The sequence below is a fragment of the Amblyomma maculatum genome, chromosome 3 (assembly GCF_055883805.1).
Source record: "Amblyomma maculatum isolate TAMU_Amacu chromosome 3, ASM5588380v1, whole genome shotgun sequence".
Taxonomy (NCBI): domain Eukaryota; kingdom Metazoa; phylum Arthropoda; class Arachnida; order Ixodida; family Ixodidae; genus Amblyomma; species Amblyomma maculatum.
Window position 1 is genome coordinate 17056694 of NC_139346.1, and position 15099 is coordinate 17071792.

The 15099-nt window shown below is 52.0% G+C and overlaps 2 protein-coding genes across 6 annotated transcripts in view; one reads left to right on the forward strand and one right to left on the reverse strand.

The window, feature by feature from the left end:
- Nucleotides 1–15099, reverse strand: part of LOC146194276 (uncharacterized) — a 288211-nt gene that overhangs the window by 157993 nt on the left and 115119 nt on the right. For all 5 annotated transcript variants that reach the window (XM_084596036.1, XM_084596038.1, XM_084596037.1 and 2 more), the window contains one exon: nucleotides 9926–10084. In XM_084596036.1, the coding sequence (XP_084452162.1) occupies nucleotides 9926–10084 (159 nt within the window). The remainder of the gene's footprint in view (nucleotides 1–9925; nucleotides 10085–15099) is intronic.
- On the forward strand, nucleotides 12962–14572 carry LOC146194277 (uncharacterized). The gene is made up of 2 exons (XM_084595937.1): nucleotides 12962–12967; nucleotides 13569–14572. Exons 1-2 carry the CDS (start codon nucleotides 12962–12964, stop codon nucleotides 14493–14495), a joined length of 933 nt encoding a protein of 310 aa, XP_084452063.1. The 3' UTR covers nucleotides 14496–14572.

Below are 15099 nucleotides of genomic sequence, written 5' to 3' on the forward strand. Positions count from 1 at the left end.
TCTAGGTCTAGCGCAGCTAGACCTAGACGCTTGCGCCAGCTGCTGCGTCGTCGGCGCCATCGCCTGGTGGCAGAGTCCTGTCATCTGGCGCGTCGGGTCCTTGACTTTGGGAGCGGGTGAGCGGCATGATCCCACTTCTGACAACAAAATGTTGTGGGACGCTGTGCCCGCCTAGAGATAGACACAGAAGAACGAAGGACACCAGGCAAACACCACTTGCCCCGGTTCCAACATGGCGAGCTGGGAGCAGCGTTCGCAGCCTACCTGGGCACCCAGGCCGCTGCATCGCTCAGCCTCCTCCCCACGTGGGAGCAAAATCTTATCGTCGCGGGCACCCGACAACCGCACGTCGCTGACAAGCTTCTGCGTGATTTCGAAATTGAGTCACCCAAAGGTCAGCTCCCCATGTACGGCCAATTGAAATTCACTGGTGATGTGTGTCGCGGCGTCATCACCGTAGCAAACTACGAGACCAGTGAGTCACTCCAAAACAAGATCCAGTGGCGTGCTGGAGAGCTTGCCGATATCCGCAAGCTTGGGAAATCAAACGTCGCGGCGCTCACTTTTGTGGGCAAAGTGGTGCAGCGATTTATTCCCTATAATTCAGAAGTGACCCTTGTACGTGCGTACAAGCGAACTGTCCCGGCCTGCGTGCGATGCGGTACTGTGGGCCACCGGGCGGACACATGCCCCTGCCCGGACAACGAAAAGTGCGGCCTGTGTGGCCAAACGGTGCCGACCGTCGACGGGGTCAAGGCACCTCATGAATGCAGTCCATCCTGTGCAGTCTGCGGGCAAGCTCACCATACCAACTCACGTGACTGCACGGGAAAATTCCGCCAGCTCTAGGCACCAGGCCCCAAGGCCAAACGCCGTGAGCCCCCAGCAAAACGGCGGCAGCCAAGGCAACAAGCTCCAGGTGGCAATGGCGGAACGCCGCCTGCTGCTCCTGCCACCGACATCAAAACGCCGCCTGGGAAGAAGAAGGCGCCTCCACCGCCACCGCCCAGCGGCATGGACAAGCACCACTTCCCGGCTCTTAAGACGGGTGGCGCTGCCGGCGCCCGGGCATCCGCGCCCCAACATTGCAAACAGGTGAGCAGCTGGGCGGGGATCGCCTCCTCTTCTCCCCAGCCCCCCTCTTCCCCACTCACCGACTCCGCGCTCGATGCGGAATACAAAAAACAGATTGACGTGCTCCGGGCACAGAATGAAATTTTACTGAACAAAATTCAAAATTTAGAATCAAAATTGGCGTCCGCCGCTCCGAGCTCGCAGAACTCGGACGCGATGGAGAGCGATGCGGAGCTCTCCCCAGCCCTCGTGACAGCGATCTCCGCGATGGAGGAACGCTTATCCTCAAAAATGCAATCTATGATCGAGGCCGCTATGGACCAGATCTTCACCAAGGTCATAACTGCCATACCCGCGGTCGTCTCAAAACACATCTCGGACAACCCCCGCCTCCTCCGTCGGTCGGGGCCCATTAGGGACGTATCCCGTCCTGCAAAATTCAACCGTCGGATCATTGATTCGGACAATGAGGACAGCTGCCCCGCTCCTGCCGCAACCTACTTGGTGCCGCAGGTAGCTGGCTCTGGGGCAGCCACTCCCTCCTCCTCCCCTCCAAAAATGTTAAATCATGGCGAGACACCTTAGTCAAAGGCGCTCTTTTACCTCCAATTCGGCCATCTCAACATTAATAACACAATGGAACTGTAGAGGCTTTAAGGACCGCACTAAGCGGGCCAATTTCCGCCTCTACCTTGAAACATTCGAGTCTGTACCAGCCGTGGTTGCCCTCCAGGAGCCAGGCCTAGGCGCCACACTTTCAAATTACACGACGTTCCAACAGGATCCCGCGTCTTGTCTTCTCTTACACAAAGCATGCACAGCCAACTTGGTGGATCTCGATCTCCAACTAGGTTCTTCCTATGTAATGGTGACAATCCTACCACTCCGCCGCAGGGACCCGCCATTGCATGTACTCAACGTGTACTGCCCTCCCAAACTCAAGCGAGTGACATTCGCGGACCTCTTCAGCTGCGCGCTAAGAGTAGCGGGTCGCGATCCCCTCCTGATCGTGGGCGACTTTAACGCTCCCAGTCAGCTGTGGGGGTATCGCAAGGAGGAGTCGCGCGGACGTAAGTTGGCGGAACTTGCGTCCACGTTGGGCCTCACCCTCCACACTGACCCGGTCTGCCCAACACGGTTAGGAAACTCCGTGACACGGGATACGTGTCCGGACTTAACCTTCACTCGCAACATAAGACACGCAGACTGGCTCAACACCGAGGAAACCCTCGGTAGTGACCACTACATCCTTAACATTACAATACACACACGCCCGCTCAAACGTCCCACAACACAAGCCCGTATCCCAGATTGGACGAAATTCAGGCAAAATTTTGACTCACTTGATAACACACCCATTTCCGAGCAGGGCTACTCAGCATGGTCCCAACAGCTGCTGACACACCTTCGCTCGCATGAAACACATATCCAGCTCTCAGAGGCGGTTACGGACGTGGATAACCACCTCCTACACCTCTGGGAAGCCCGTCGCAGCCTCGTCCGCCGTTGGCGACGCCAGAAACACAACAGAAAGCTTAAAGCTCGAATTGCCGAGCTCACCCAGAAAGCGGCTGAGTACGCGGCCCATCTCGCCGACTCCAACTGGGTGGATAGATGCAACACGGTCGCGCGACAAATGTCTAGCCGCAACACATGGAGCCTCTTTCGAGCCCTCATCGACCCAACCCAAACACGAACCGAAACACAGAAACATTTGCAGAGAGCCATGCATGCTTTCTCTGGCAACACTACTCAACTGGCACAGAAACTCCGGGACCAGTATCTGTGTACAGCCCAAGACCCCCGTGGATCATCATACTCTTATGCAGGCAGAGAGAACACAGAGCTGGATCAACTTTTCCAACTCCATGCTCTGCGGGCGGCTCTTGCCAAAATGAAACGGGGCACTGCCCCGGGAAGGAATAAGGTCACCGTCAAACTTTTGACGAACCTGCCCGACTCGGCATACCAGTCCCTCCTTGACTACATCAATGCGATTTGGCGCGGGGACACCCCCCTGCCAAGCGACTGGAAAACGGCTCTGGTAACCTTTATTCCTAAATCAGGGAAACCAATTGACACAGATAACCTCCGTCCCATCTCTCTCACCTCCTGTGTGGGCAAACTAATGGAGACGATGGTGCGGGACCGGCTATCTGAATATCTTGAACAAAAACATGTATTCGCAGGCACCATGTTCGGATTCCGCCCACACAGATCCGCTCAAGATGTCCTCCTGCAACTCAGTCGGGAAGTCCTTGACCCACTCGAATGCCCCCATAATGACCGGGTAGTACTCGCCTTAGATCTCAAAGGGGCATTTGATAATGTAACACACGAGATTATACTCACCCACCTAAGCCAGACCGACTGTGGTCTCAACAGATTCCAATACATCAAGCAATTTCTCACGGATCGTCAGTCCTACATTCGCATCCAAGATAATGAGCCTGGTCCTTACCTACTCGGCACGCGGGGAACCCCCCAAGGCGCAGTACTTTCCCCGCTGCTCTTCAATTTGGCTATGATGCACCTGCCTGCCCAGCTCGATGGTGTCACTGGTGTGCAGCACGCCCTGTATGCCGATGACATCACCCTGTGGGCCACGCTTGGCAGTATCGGGGACATTGAAACCAGCCTGCAAACAGCGGCGACGATAGTAGACCGCTACGCCCGCCGCTGTGGTCTTCAGTGTTCCCCACAAAAATCAGAATTTGTGCACCTCCGCCCCTCGCGAAAGTGCACAACTCAAATCACTCTTTCTTTAGACAGTGGTCCCATACACGAAGCTGACGAGATACGGGTACTCGGACTCTACACACACAAACACAGACGGTCAGACACTACATTGGCGAAACTCCGTAAGGTGGGGGACCAGGTGGGCCGCATGGTCCGCCGGGTTTCAAACAAACGCGGGGAGTTGCGAAGTAAGGATGCCTTGCGGCTGGCAAACGCTTTCGTGACTAGTCGGATTCTATATTCAACACCTTATCTCCACCTACGGAAACAAGAGGAGGATGCCCTTGAGGTTATCCTTCGCAAAATTGTCAAGCGTGCCCTGGACCTCCCCATCACTACTTCAAACAGCCGTCTTATGGCCCTTGGGGTGGTGAATACTTTTCGGGAGCTCCGGGAGGCGCACCTTACAAATCAGTACACGCGTTTGTCGCAAACAGAGTCGGGTCGCCGCCTTCTTGCTCGACTCCATATCCAACACACCACACTCATGGAAGACAGGTTTCGCATCCCAGAATTGTGGAGACGCGCCCTCTGCGTGCGACCTCTGCCAGCGAATATGTCACACGAAGATCATAATGGTCGGCGCTTGGCACGAGCGGAAGCCCTAGCCCGACATTATGGCAACAAAACAGGTGTATACTACGTGGACGCCTCCGGCCCTCACCACGGGGGATGGTACACGGCCGCTGTAGTTCACAGCAGCAAAACGGTTAACGGTCTCACCTTCAGAGCCCAAAGTACAACACACGCAGAAGAGGTGGCGATTGCTCTCGCGGCCTCTCATTCCGACTCAAAATACATGATTACCGACTCGCGAGGAGCCTCTCGGAACGTCAGACAAGGCTGGACTCCCTTACTAGCCTATAAAATTTACTTAAACTGCATACGGGATACGGACCCCGCACACCGCTACCTTATATGGGCCCCTGCTCATCAGGGTTTGGCAGGAAACGAGGCAGCAGACGCAGCCGCCCGCGCGCTCTCTCACCGGGCTGTTTTCTCCTCCCTACCCGATCAGGAACCCGATTTTAATCCGGCCTACACCTTCAAAGATATAACGACGTACTATCAAAATTGTCATCGCCTTTATCCCTGCCCATGTAAAGGTCTCAAAAAGGCGGATGAGCGGCTTCTTCTCAGCCTTTTCACCAATACATTGCTGTGCCCGGCAGCCCTAAAACATTTTGACCCCACCTTTAGTGGCAGCTGCACACACTGTGGAGCGGTGTCTTCTGACATCTATCACATGGTGTGGGTATGCCCCTCCAACCCGGCTATTCCCCCCATCCCCAACCCAACCCGGGAGAACTGGGAGGCGGTCCTGCTCGGCTGCCACGACTTACAGGCCCAACAAGCCTTAGTCGGACGCACCCGAGCGGCGGCAACCGCCACTGGGGTCCCCAACTAGGGACCTCCACCTAGTGCTTGTAGGGATAGGTCCCTTACGGGCCGATCCAAACATACCTCCTGGCCCTTGTGTAAATAAATGTTCTTACCACCACCACACCACTTGCCCCGGCGCTCTTCTTTTGTTCTCTAACCCTCGCGCTGGCGCCACGCGCTCGTCTCGCGCTCGTCCCGCGCCTCTTCTTTTTATGGCGCAGCGCTCCTTGGCGCGCGCCGTAACAATATATATACACTTCAGTATAGCAAGGGTGTCGCGAAATCGGCGCACATTTTTATCAAGCTGGCGCGGCGCGAGGCCCCCGCTGCGCCGCATGGAGGTTCCACAAAGTTCGAGAAAAGGCCTCCTTCCCCGCGCGAGAGAGCGCGTAGCTTTATACGCGTCGCCGTCACCCTCTTTCCCATTGCCCGGGGATGACCGTGACTCATCAGACAGAAATACGCCAGAGATCTCCAAATTTTCTACGGGTCGTGGCTCATGACGACGCGCGCCTCGACGGGAGGCAAAGGGAGCGCTCTAACCAGCGAAGCTAAGTGTGTGTGCGCGCTAGCTCTGGTGCGTGTTAACAGACAGACGCGAAGCGCCCTATTTAAAGAGACCGCGCAGCTTGTGTGGTCAGTCAGTCAGTCAGTCAGTCAGTGGTTGCGGCGTGTTCGCCAGTGCTTCGACTGGACTCCCGGGGATCACCTGCTGCTGGCAAGCCCACGCACCCGCGAGGGAGCGGCGCTCGTCATGCATGGCGGCCACATCGTGACTCTCGAGGCGTCGGACTGCAACAGTGCCCGGTGAACAATTTGGTGTTTGTATTCGTGACTCTATCGCGTTTGATCTGTGTTGTAAAGCCTCTGTGTTATCGAATACCTCTGTAGATGCATGCTTAGCGTTTGTATTCTGTGAACCTCTCGTCTGTGCAATTTTAGTGTTTGTGTATTCCTCTGTATCGTCTGTTGCTGTGTATAAAGTTAGTTTCGTTTGTTACTTCTGACTCCGAACCTTACTCTGGCTTGAACCGGCGACCACTGGGCACCAAACGGCCACCCCCTTCTGTCACTACAAGGTAGTTGAATTCCGGCTGAGATTGCCACGCAGGTCAATGGCATCTCCTTTGCGACCGGAACAGCTACCCCCACTCACTCTAAGGGTGTCTGCAAGTGTGCGCACCGTTAAGGGCGCATCGTTAATAATCCGTCTAATTATTAACGGGTGACAAAGGGAAAGAAGGAAAGACATGTACACGTGCCGCCTAAGCTAAGAAAATCTGTTTTTAATAGAGCCACCGACGGTTTGCTAACGCATTCATCCCCTGATCGTGCTATCTGCGATACTTCCACAATCTCCCTAGTCAGGCTGGTGCGCCTCGCTTCAGCCGCGCCTAACCAGTGACGACGCGCGGCTCGGCGGGAGGAGAAGGGGACGCTAAAAGAGCGAACATTATCTGTATGTGCGCGCCGGCTTTGGCACGCTATTGCGGTTCCGGAGCGCTATACACTTCAGTATAGCAAGGGAAAGAAGGAAAGACACGTACACGTGCCACCTAAGCTAAGAAAATCTCTGTTTTTGATAGAGCCACCGACGGTTTGCTAACGCATTCATCCCTTGATCGTGCTATCTGCGATGCTTCCACAATCTCCCTAGTCAGGCTTTGGCCGCGCCTAACCAGTGACGACGCGCGGCTCGGCGGGAGGAGAAGGGGACGCTAAAAGAGAGAACATTACCTGTAAGAGCAGACAGACGCAGTGCGCCCTATTTATTGAGGTCGCGTCGCTTTGCCAGCCAGCCAGTGTGTGAGCTAGTAGTATTGCGGCAAGTTCGCAAGTTCGCTCGGCTCCTTGAGTTCACTCCCTACTGACAAGCCCACAGATATTCGAGGGAGTGGCGCCCATCTCACATGGCGGCCACATCGTGACTCTCCAGGCGTCGGTCTGCTACAGTGCCCGGTGAACAATTTGGTGTGTGTTTTTCTGACTCTCTCGTGTATTGTTCTGTGTTGTAAAGCCTCTGTGCTTATTGAGTTTCTTTTTAGTTACATGATTAGCCTTGCCTTTCTGTGAACCTCTACTCTGTGTATTTTAATTGTTCGTGTGAATTTACCTGTATCGTATTTTGCAGTGTATAAAGTTGCTTTTCTTGTTACTTCTGGCTCTGACCCTTACTCTGGCTTGAACCGGCGAAAGCTGGGCACTAAACTGGCACCCCCTAAACTGGACAGCTACCGCACTCACTCAGAGAGTGTCTGGGAATGTGCGCACCATTAGTGCCGCATCGTTAATAACTCACCAATATCAACGGACGAGAGCGTGACAGGACTTGTTTATTTTTTAATTCGAAAGCGTTAAAGGCACCTTTGTGCAAAAGTTGCGGTGCTGTTTGCGAAAAATTCCCATCATACCACCGGAGGTGGCAGCCGCCCTCTGATTGGACATAGTGTTGTGTGGCGTCACGCGGCCAATTTTATTGGAGCTGCCAACTCCTCTACCCGAATTGGAACGGAATCGAGCCATCCAGGTCATTTTACCTGCGCAAGGCATGGTCGTTCGTAAATACTTGGTAAGCGGGCGTTATCTCGGCTAGTCTTCGACATAAATCGGTAGCTTACGAGGGTATGCTCAAAAGAGTGCGAGAAATAAGGGATCAGTGATAAAGCAAGTGGTAGAGTACGTTCACGAAAATCCGGCAGTGGGGGCCGTTGAGACACGCCATTTTCTACGAGTGTCCCTCCAATTTTAACGCGACAGCAGTAAAGGTCCCAGTGCTCAAAAACTCTGGTTTCGGCATTGTGAGAGGAAACTTCACGTGCGCGGGACTGATTCTTCGATGGCTTGTGCGACTTAACGAGGTATCAGAAAATTGGGACGAGCTATCAACTTGAGTTGCGATCATTCGCGATGGGAAGGTGGATGCCGCCTCCGGCCCGCTATTCCTATTCCGAGCCATCCTGAAGTTTGGGCTGGAGGGGTTAAGAGCTGCTTTTCTTTTCTACCAAGAATGGCGCAGTGGGGTGGAGGAAATAGATGTTTTCATTTGCTTATATTTATTTCATTTATTTCAACAGAATAGCTAAGCGGGCGACTTTGGGATACATAGTTATTAATAAAACAGCGTGTTTCGCGCTGTTTCATTTATAACAACATTATATTTATGTTTGTTGCTACTATTGTTTTCTTGTGAAAGCAATACTACGCCAGGTACAACCGCTCGTCGCTGTTTGCCGTGTCCGTGGTCTCTCATGAGGTTTGAATTCACGTTAACCCTATGCCACTGGCAGGAGCTGCTAATTTGGGTCTCTCCTTTCATACAGGAGAGTGATATCAGAATCAGCCTGCCAGAACCGTTTGCATTCTCATGACCCCTACGACACGCAGACACGTAGGCTAATAACGTAGCTGACAAAAGAAGCTTCCGCCGTTGCTTTCGCAATTCAACTAGGATTAAGCAGAGCTAAGACACAACTAATTTTTTTGCTGGCTCGTTGCCGGCTCTTCGCCAGTGCAGAATGAAATTTTTTAATGCAGCCCTCATAGTGTTAATATCTTGCGCCTCGTATATATCTTTCTTATTTCAGTTTTTTCCAGCTCCCGTTTCTGCTTTGCATATTGTACTCGTTGGTCTGCGTATGCCTGTGCTTGGCTATTGGCCTCTATGGCCACGTGAACGAAGCGCGTATGAACTGCAGCTCTCACATAATAAACGCTGTTTTTCGGCTTTTTCGATGTGGTCTCTTTACCACTGACTCTCGACCACCCTTTTTTACGGCCTACACAAATTGACGATGAGGATGGGATAGACCTGGAGGAATAGGGCATACTCACTGCTTGGGTTATCCGATGACTGCATCATTTCGTGGCGACCCTCCCCAATGAATCCCTCGTAGCAAAACGCAGCGCGATTTCCTTCAGCGTGGATATATATTTTTCAGTTCCTTTTTAGCGTTTTTCATGTCATCCGCTGGCTCCCCTCCTGGGACTTGCCGCTGCCAACAGCTTCTAGCAATAGTCGAGCTTCCGCTATGAAAATTATGTGAACAGTCTCAGCAATACAGCATAACCAAGCATGCGAAAAAGCCGCAGCCATTTTATGTCTCAAGTGTCAGTTCGTGTGGAAATTTCTGTAACACACGCTCCTTGGTGAGGTCGTCAGGGAGGACCAACTTCCGGCGCCACATTTCGCGGACACTTAAGGCGCCAACCTAGGCCAGTAAGGCTTGCGCCATAATAAATCAAGTAAACTTAGACGGGTAGAAAGAACGCATACAGAATAACACTTTTTGCACTCAATACAGAAAGACCAGTGTGCTGTGCGATGTCAGTGCGCGTTAAAGAACCACAGGTGGTCAACATTTCCGGAGTCCTCCACTACAGCGTCACTCATAGGCCTGAGTTGCTTTGTGACGTTAAACCTCAAAACCAAACCAAAACCAAATAAATACAGAAAGACACAATGTGATCTAACTTGCATGATCCAGTAGGGAATCATTAATATTATGCCGCAAAGTATAAGCTGCAATGATTTACGCGAGCTATTGCGACGAGACATGCTTAAAAGGGAAGCTAAGGCTCGACAATGAACCACTTTTCAAGCCTGGACTTCAAATTATTTTGTGCTCATTTTGCAAAGTACTGAACAGCATTACAGGTGCTAAAAACATGGATCCTTCTATTTTTTGTGAACCCAAATTTTTAAACTCGTTAACGGCAGAACAGCAGGTACCTTTGGGAAGGACTGGCTTGTCAAGAGGACGCAGCTGCGGGGTCCCGCGGTAAGCTCGACTTGCACGGTGTCTCCGCTCACCAGACCTCCTCCGAACACGACCGGGTACACCCAGCGGCAATGCGATCGCCCAGCTTCCCTTGGCAGGAATACCTTCATCTGCGAAAGCAGTCTTTTAAATACACTCCAATGCTTCGACAGTCTCGTTTGCTGCAAGGAATTTACATTAAGAAATGTTTTCCTTTTTCACAAAATCTCTATCACTGGTCATGTCAATGCTTTAACCGACAACCTGGCCACCAGGAGCAGGAGAATGCAGGCGTAGCCTAGTTCAAGGCATTTACGCACACTGATCCACCTTGACGTAGTTTGCTTATGATAACGGCCGGCAGGCGCCATATGTGCTTTTCATTTTGATTTTTTATAGCTGTCCTTTTTCCGCGAGAGCAGCCTCGTTATTCCTTAATATAGGCCATTCTCAATTTGTAGTCCGCCTATACGCACTTGATCAATTTGGGGCTTTATACACTGCATCGAGAGCTGTCTGGTTCTGGCATTAATATGATAACGAACACGTTTGTTTTAGTTTCGTAGTTTTCTACAAAGGAGTGAAATGAGTAACTAGAGTAACTAGTTTGCTCTATGTCCAACGTGACAGACCTCTCGTCATGAGAAAGCTGAATCAGAAGCAATATCATCAATAGCGTCAATGAATGCTTTGCTGGAAGCCATTTCTAAGTTTCTATGTAATAAACAACTAAGTTTATTATAAAGCAGACGCATGTAGCACTGACAAAGTAACCACGGGAAAACAAGGGGAGCACGGCTTCCCTTAGTCCGGGCGCGCAAGCAGCCCTTGACGTTGGATCATGTTGTGGTTTGTCAGCGCACTGTTTGGGACTATTTGGGACTAGAAAATTCAAAGCCCATTTGTAACGTCCACGTTCAAGTTCGCTGGTCACTGGTCAAAAAACGCTGCTCAAAAAACGTCAGACATTTCGGGAACACAGCAGCCCTGTTGCTCACAACTGCGAACCAGGGAGCCGTAGCGTTCCCGAAAACTCATCCGTTTCTTGATCAAGGTCAGTAAACAGAGAATTTCCACTGTAATTACTGCTGTTCGTCAAACATCGACGTCGTGCACGTTATAACGAGGGATCACTTCCTATTAAGAGAGGTTTGCTACCATCAGAGTTTGTATTAGGCCAATAGCACATGGTTAAAGATAAAACGAAATGCGGCCACGCCGCACAGTTTTAATGATGGCGGCGGTGTCCTTAAATCGTCTCTTTAGTACAACAACACAACGGCGCGGACACCGAGAGGGTCTCCAAGCTGCCGCAACCTCTTCGCCTGATACCTACACCCAATCAAAAAGTGCACTGAAATTTCCGATAACCGCCGGGGTTAGCGGAAGGCGACAGATCAATCACTACGTTCGTGTTTGCTAATTACGCAAACCTTAGAGGGTGAAGCGTGGCTGGTAGGGTGAGCGTTGGGAGTTCGGTAATTCATCTATTTGAGCAGTTTGGATGTCATGGCATCCGCCGTTTTCTTAGCCCAATCGACGTAATGAGGTATCCGTCACCTGCCTTGCTTTTCCCCATGCCTTTAAAAGCGTGTCCAGGATCAAAGACAGCTTCATCAATAGAATTGCTGCAATCCCGAAAAGTCAATTGCTGCAATTTTGCGGCCTGTACAGATGTTTATTTCGACTCTGGTAAGAAATACTTTTGATTGCACATTGGAGGGCGTCAGGACACCTCTGATGAACATGCTTTTGATGTAAAAAAACGTCTTACTGCTGACAGCGACGTGCAAGATCCAGGCATGGGCAGTACTCACAAGCTCAAGGTGCCCCTAATCATACAGGGCACAATTACCGAAGCTGGACCTCTTTTCTTCGGCAGAATGGAAATATCTACAGCTGCATGCGTGGAATTTACTTCGCAGTGTACCAGCGGCAAATTTCGTGCGGCAACAAAAAACTACGACCTCTTTCGGCCATCTATATACATACGATACCGCGCACGTGGTTGATAGCCATGCACCGTTTGTGCAGAGCCGGACAAACCTGTTTTCGTGTGAGATGCTCTCGTCAGTAGGAATAATGGGAGGCAACATCAAGCAGGACATGCCATGGGACGGCGGTTGCCTCGGTGCTCAACGGCCGAGGCTCCCCGTCGCTGCCGCCTCAATTAGAAGCCGAAACATAGACATGGCCGAAGAAGTTGCAATAGCACTCGCTTGCATCGGAACCAAAGCCACAACAATCGGAACCGAAGCCACAACAATATTTAGCGACCGAGTTATATGCAATTCCGGAAAGGGCAGAATACTCCCCGAGGCGGCAATCGATCTGTGTCGCGCCAAGCTGCACCACAGTATCAGCATAATATGGACCCCAACACACGCGTCCGTCCACGGCAATGAGGCGACCCACGAATTAAACCAAGTTCTCCACTTCCGGGTCACAGGGGCATAGATGAGCGGCTCCAGGCGTGTACTGAACTTCTTGAAAAAGATAAATTAGGAAGGAGACTGATGACACCATAAGACCGTAGCTTGACAAACAGAGAGGCCGCCTCTTGGCGACGTCTGAGACCAGAAATTTAGTAAACGCGGTTTGGGTCGACCAAACCAAACCGAAAAAAAGAGACTATGACAAATGTTCGACTTGTGGAGCGAGAGGGACACTCGAACGCGTAATTGCGAGTGTCGTGTCTACCTGGGCGTCAGAGAAAATATCACGAGCCGAGATGCCTGCCTGGGAGGCCCTGCTACGAAGCGAGATCCCCGCTGAACAGCTACGTGCAACCGCTACCCGCTTGGTTGCCGAAGCTGCAAAGACGCAGTGAGCCTTCGCCGGTCTTTAGTTGTAGAGGCCCAGGACACCCTCCCAAACCTGCGTGCTGGGGGCCTCCTCTCATTGCTAGAACAATAAGGCGCTGACGAATTTTGCGACTTCAATGAACAAAGGATGGCCGCCTACCACCGGCTGCCTTGAACATTACAGTCGACGTCCCTTAGTACAACATGACGGTAAAGCCCTTCTCAGCAGCAGGAGAGAAGAGCTAGGAACTGGTCTACTATAGAGAATGAACCAGTTCCCCTGTGTGCCTTGACATCAAACTACATTATCTACGCCTACTCTTGTATCACTCTTCTGTAATGATTATCACGAATCCTGTGTGGATATATTTTTCCTAAGGCCCTATCTATGCAGGATGCCCCGAGTTTGGCTAAATTCGGGATCTCGCCATGTCCTGGCGACGCATTCAGATAATGAACCAATGCTATCAAGAATTGAAAGTGAACCACTGCAACGCATTCTAGTTTCATTGATGTCGCGTTCGGTCCCTGGCTGGACGCCGAGCGCGGCCGTGTAGCGTTTGGTCCCTGGCCGGACGCCGAGCGCGGCCGGGCAGCGGGCAGGAAGGAACTGAGACTTGCCCCGATCCAGGCACGATAACAACAACCCTTTATTTCACGCGAACAGCACCTTATATAGCAAGCACACATGTGACCAGTGACGTCACGGACAGACAATGTTTCAGACGCGGCACAGGCGCTATCAGCACAAGGGACCAAACGCTACACGGCCGCGCTACGCGTCTGGCCGAACGCGACATGGTGTCAGAAGTGGGATCCTCTGGCGTTTGAGAGGCGTTGCCTTAACTTCTCAACGGGCACCATGTCAGAGGACAACGCAGCCAAGCCCTCTCACGGCATGTTCGCGGTTCCAGCTCCGCCAAGGATTGACTTCGACCGGACGTCTGAATGGCCTTCTTGGATCCAACTCTTTGATGACTACCGCTTCGCCTCGGGCCTAAATGAGCGGAATGAAGAAGCGCAGGTCCGGACGCTACTTTATACGATGGGCAGGCAAGCAAGAGAAATCTTCTCTACTTTTTCATTACCCGAAGAAGAACAGAAGCAATACGAAGTCGCCAAAAAAAAGTTCGACGAGCACTTCGTCGCAGCAAGGAACCTTGTTTATGAGAGCGCGTGCTTTCACCGTCGCACTCAAGAACCTGGAGAGTCCGTCTGCCAATTCCTTACCGCGTTGCACACGATGGCGGAGCGGTGCGACTACAAGGAAAAGGAACGCATGATCCGCGACAGGTCCGTGGTCGGCCTCAGGGACGCTAAGCTCTCTGAGTCGCTTCAAATGGATGCGAATTTGACTCTCGCCAGCGCTTTGGCAAAAGCGCGTTTGAAGGAGACCGTCCAACGACAGCAGCTGCAACTGCGAGAAACCGGCGACGAACCCTCGGTAACGGCGACGGGCAATCTTGACGCGGTCAGCAACCAAGGGCAGCCCAGAAAGTATTCTTCAGGACAGCACTCGGACAGCTCGTCAAAGAACTATTCATCTGGAATACAAGGTCCGCGTCCTAGAGTAAAGTCCTACCGACCAGGCACCCCTGGCCATGCCCCAACTGCGGTCAAGGAACGCACCCCAGAGCCTCGTGCCCGGCAAAAGCAGCCAAATGCAACTACTGCGGTTGTTCCGGACACTTCGCAGCTGTATGTCGAAAAAAGGCTGCACGTGATGGAAAGAAGGTAGAGCTTTCTTCTCTCCATATGGACAAGGGGGCGTTCTTCGTTGGCGTGGTGAACGGGGAGTACTCTAATTCTCGGTATGTACAGTTCGTCATTAACGGCACTCCGGCGTTCGCTAAAGTTGATTCCGGTGCCGAAGTTTCTGTTGTGCCCTCGACGTTTCCCGGTTTACCTACCAGGCTAGAAAAGTGCGACCTAAACCTAACAGGCCCGTCGAATGAGCCACTGAATGTTTTGGGAAAGTTTCATGCCACTATCCAGTGGAAACAAAACACTGTACAGCAAATTGTGTACGTGGTCTCACCATTACGCTCCGTACTTTTGGGTCTCCCAGCGCTTGAGGCTCTGGAAGTTATTAAATTTGCAGACTCGGTCAGTAGCGCAACAGCTGTCGAAGCTTCCTACCCGCAGCTTTTCAGTGGTCTAGGAGCGATAAAAGGAGAATACAAAATTAGACTAAAGCCGAACTCGACACCTTTTGCAATTCATGTCGCGCGTCGCATAGCCTTACCCTTGCGTGACCGAGTTAAGCAAGAGCTCGAGCGTATGGAGCGAGATGGCGTGATCCGCAAAGTAGAACCAACAGAATGGTGTGCAGGAATTGTGCC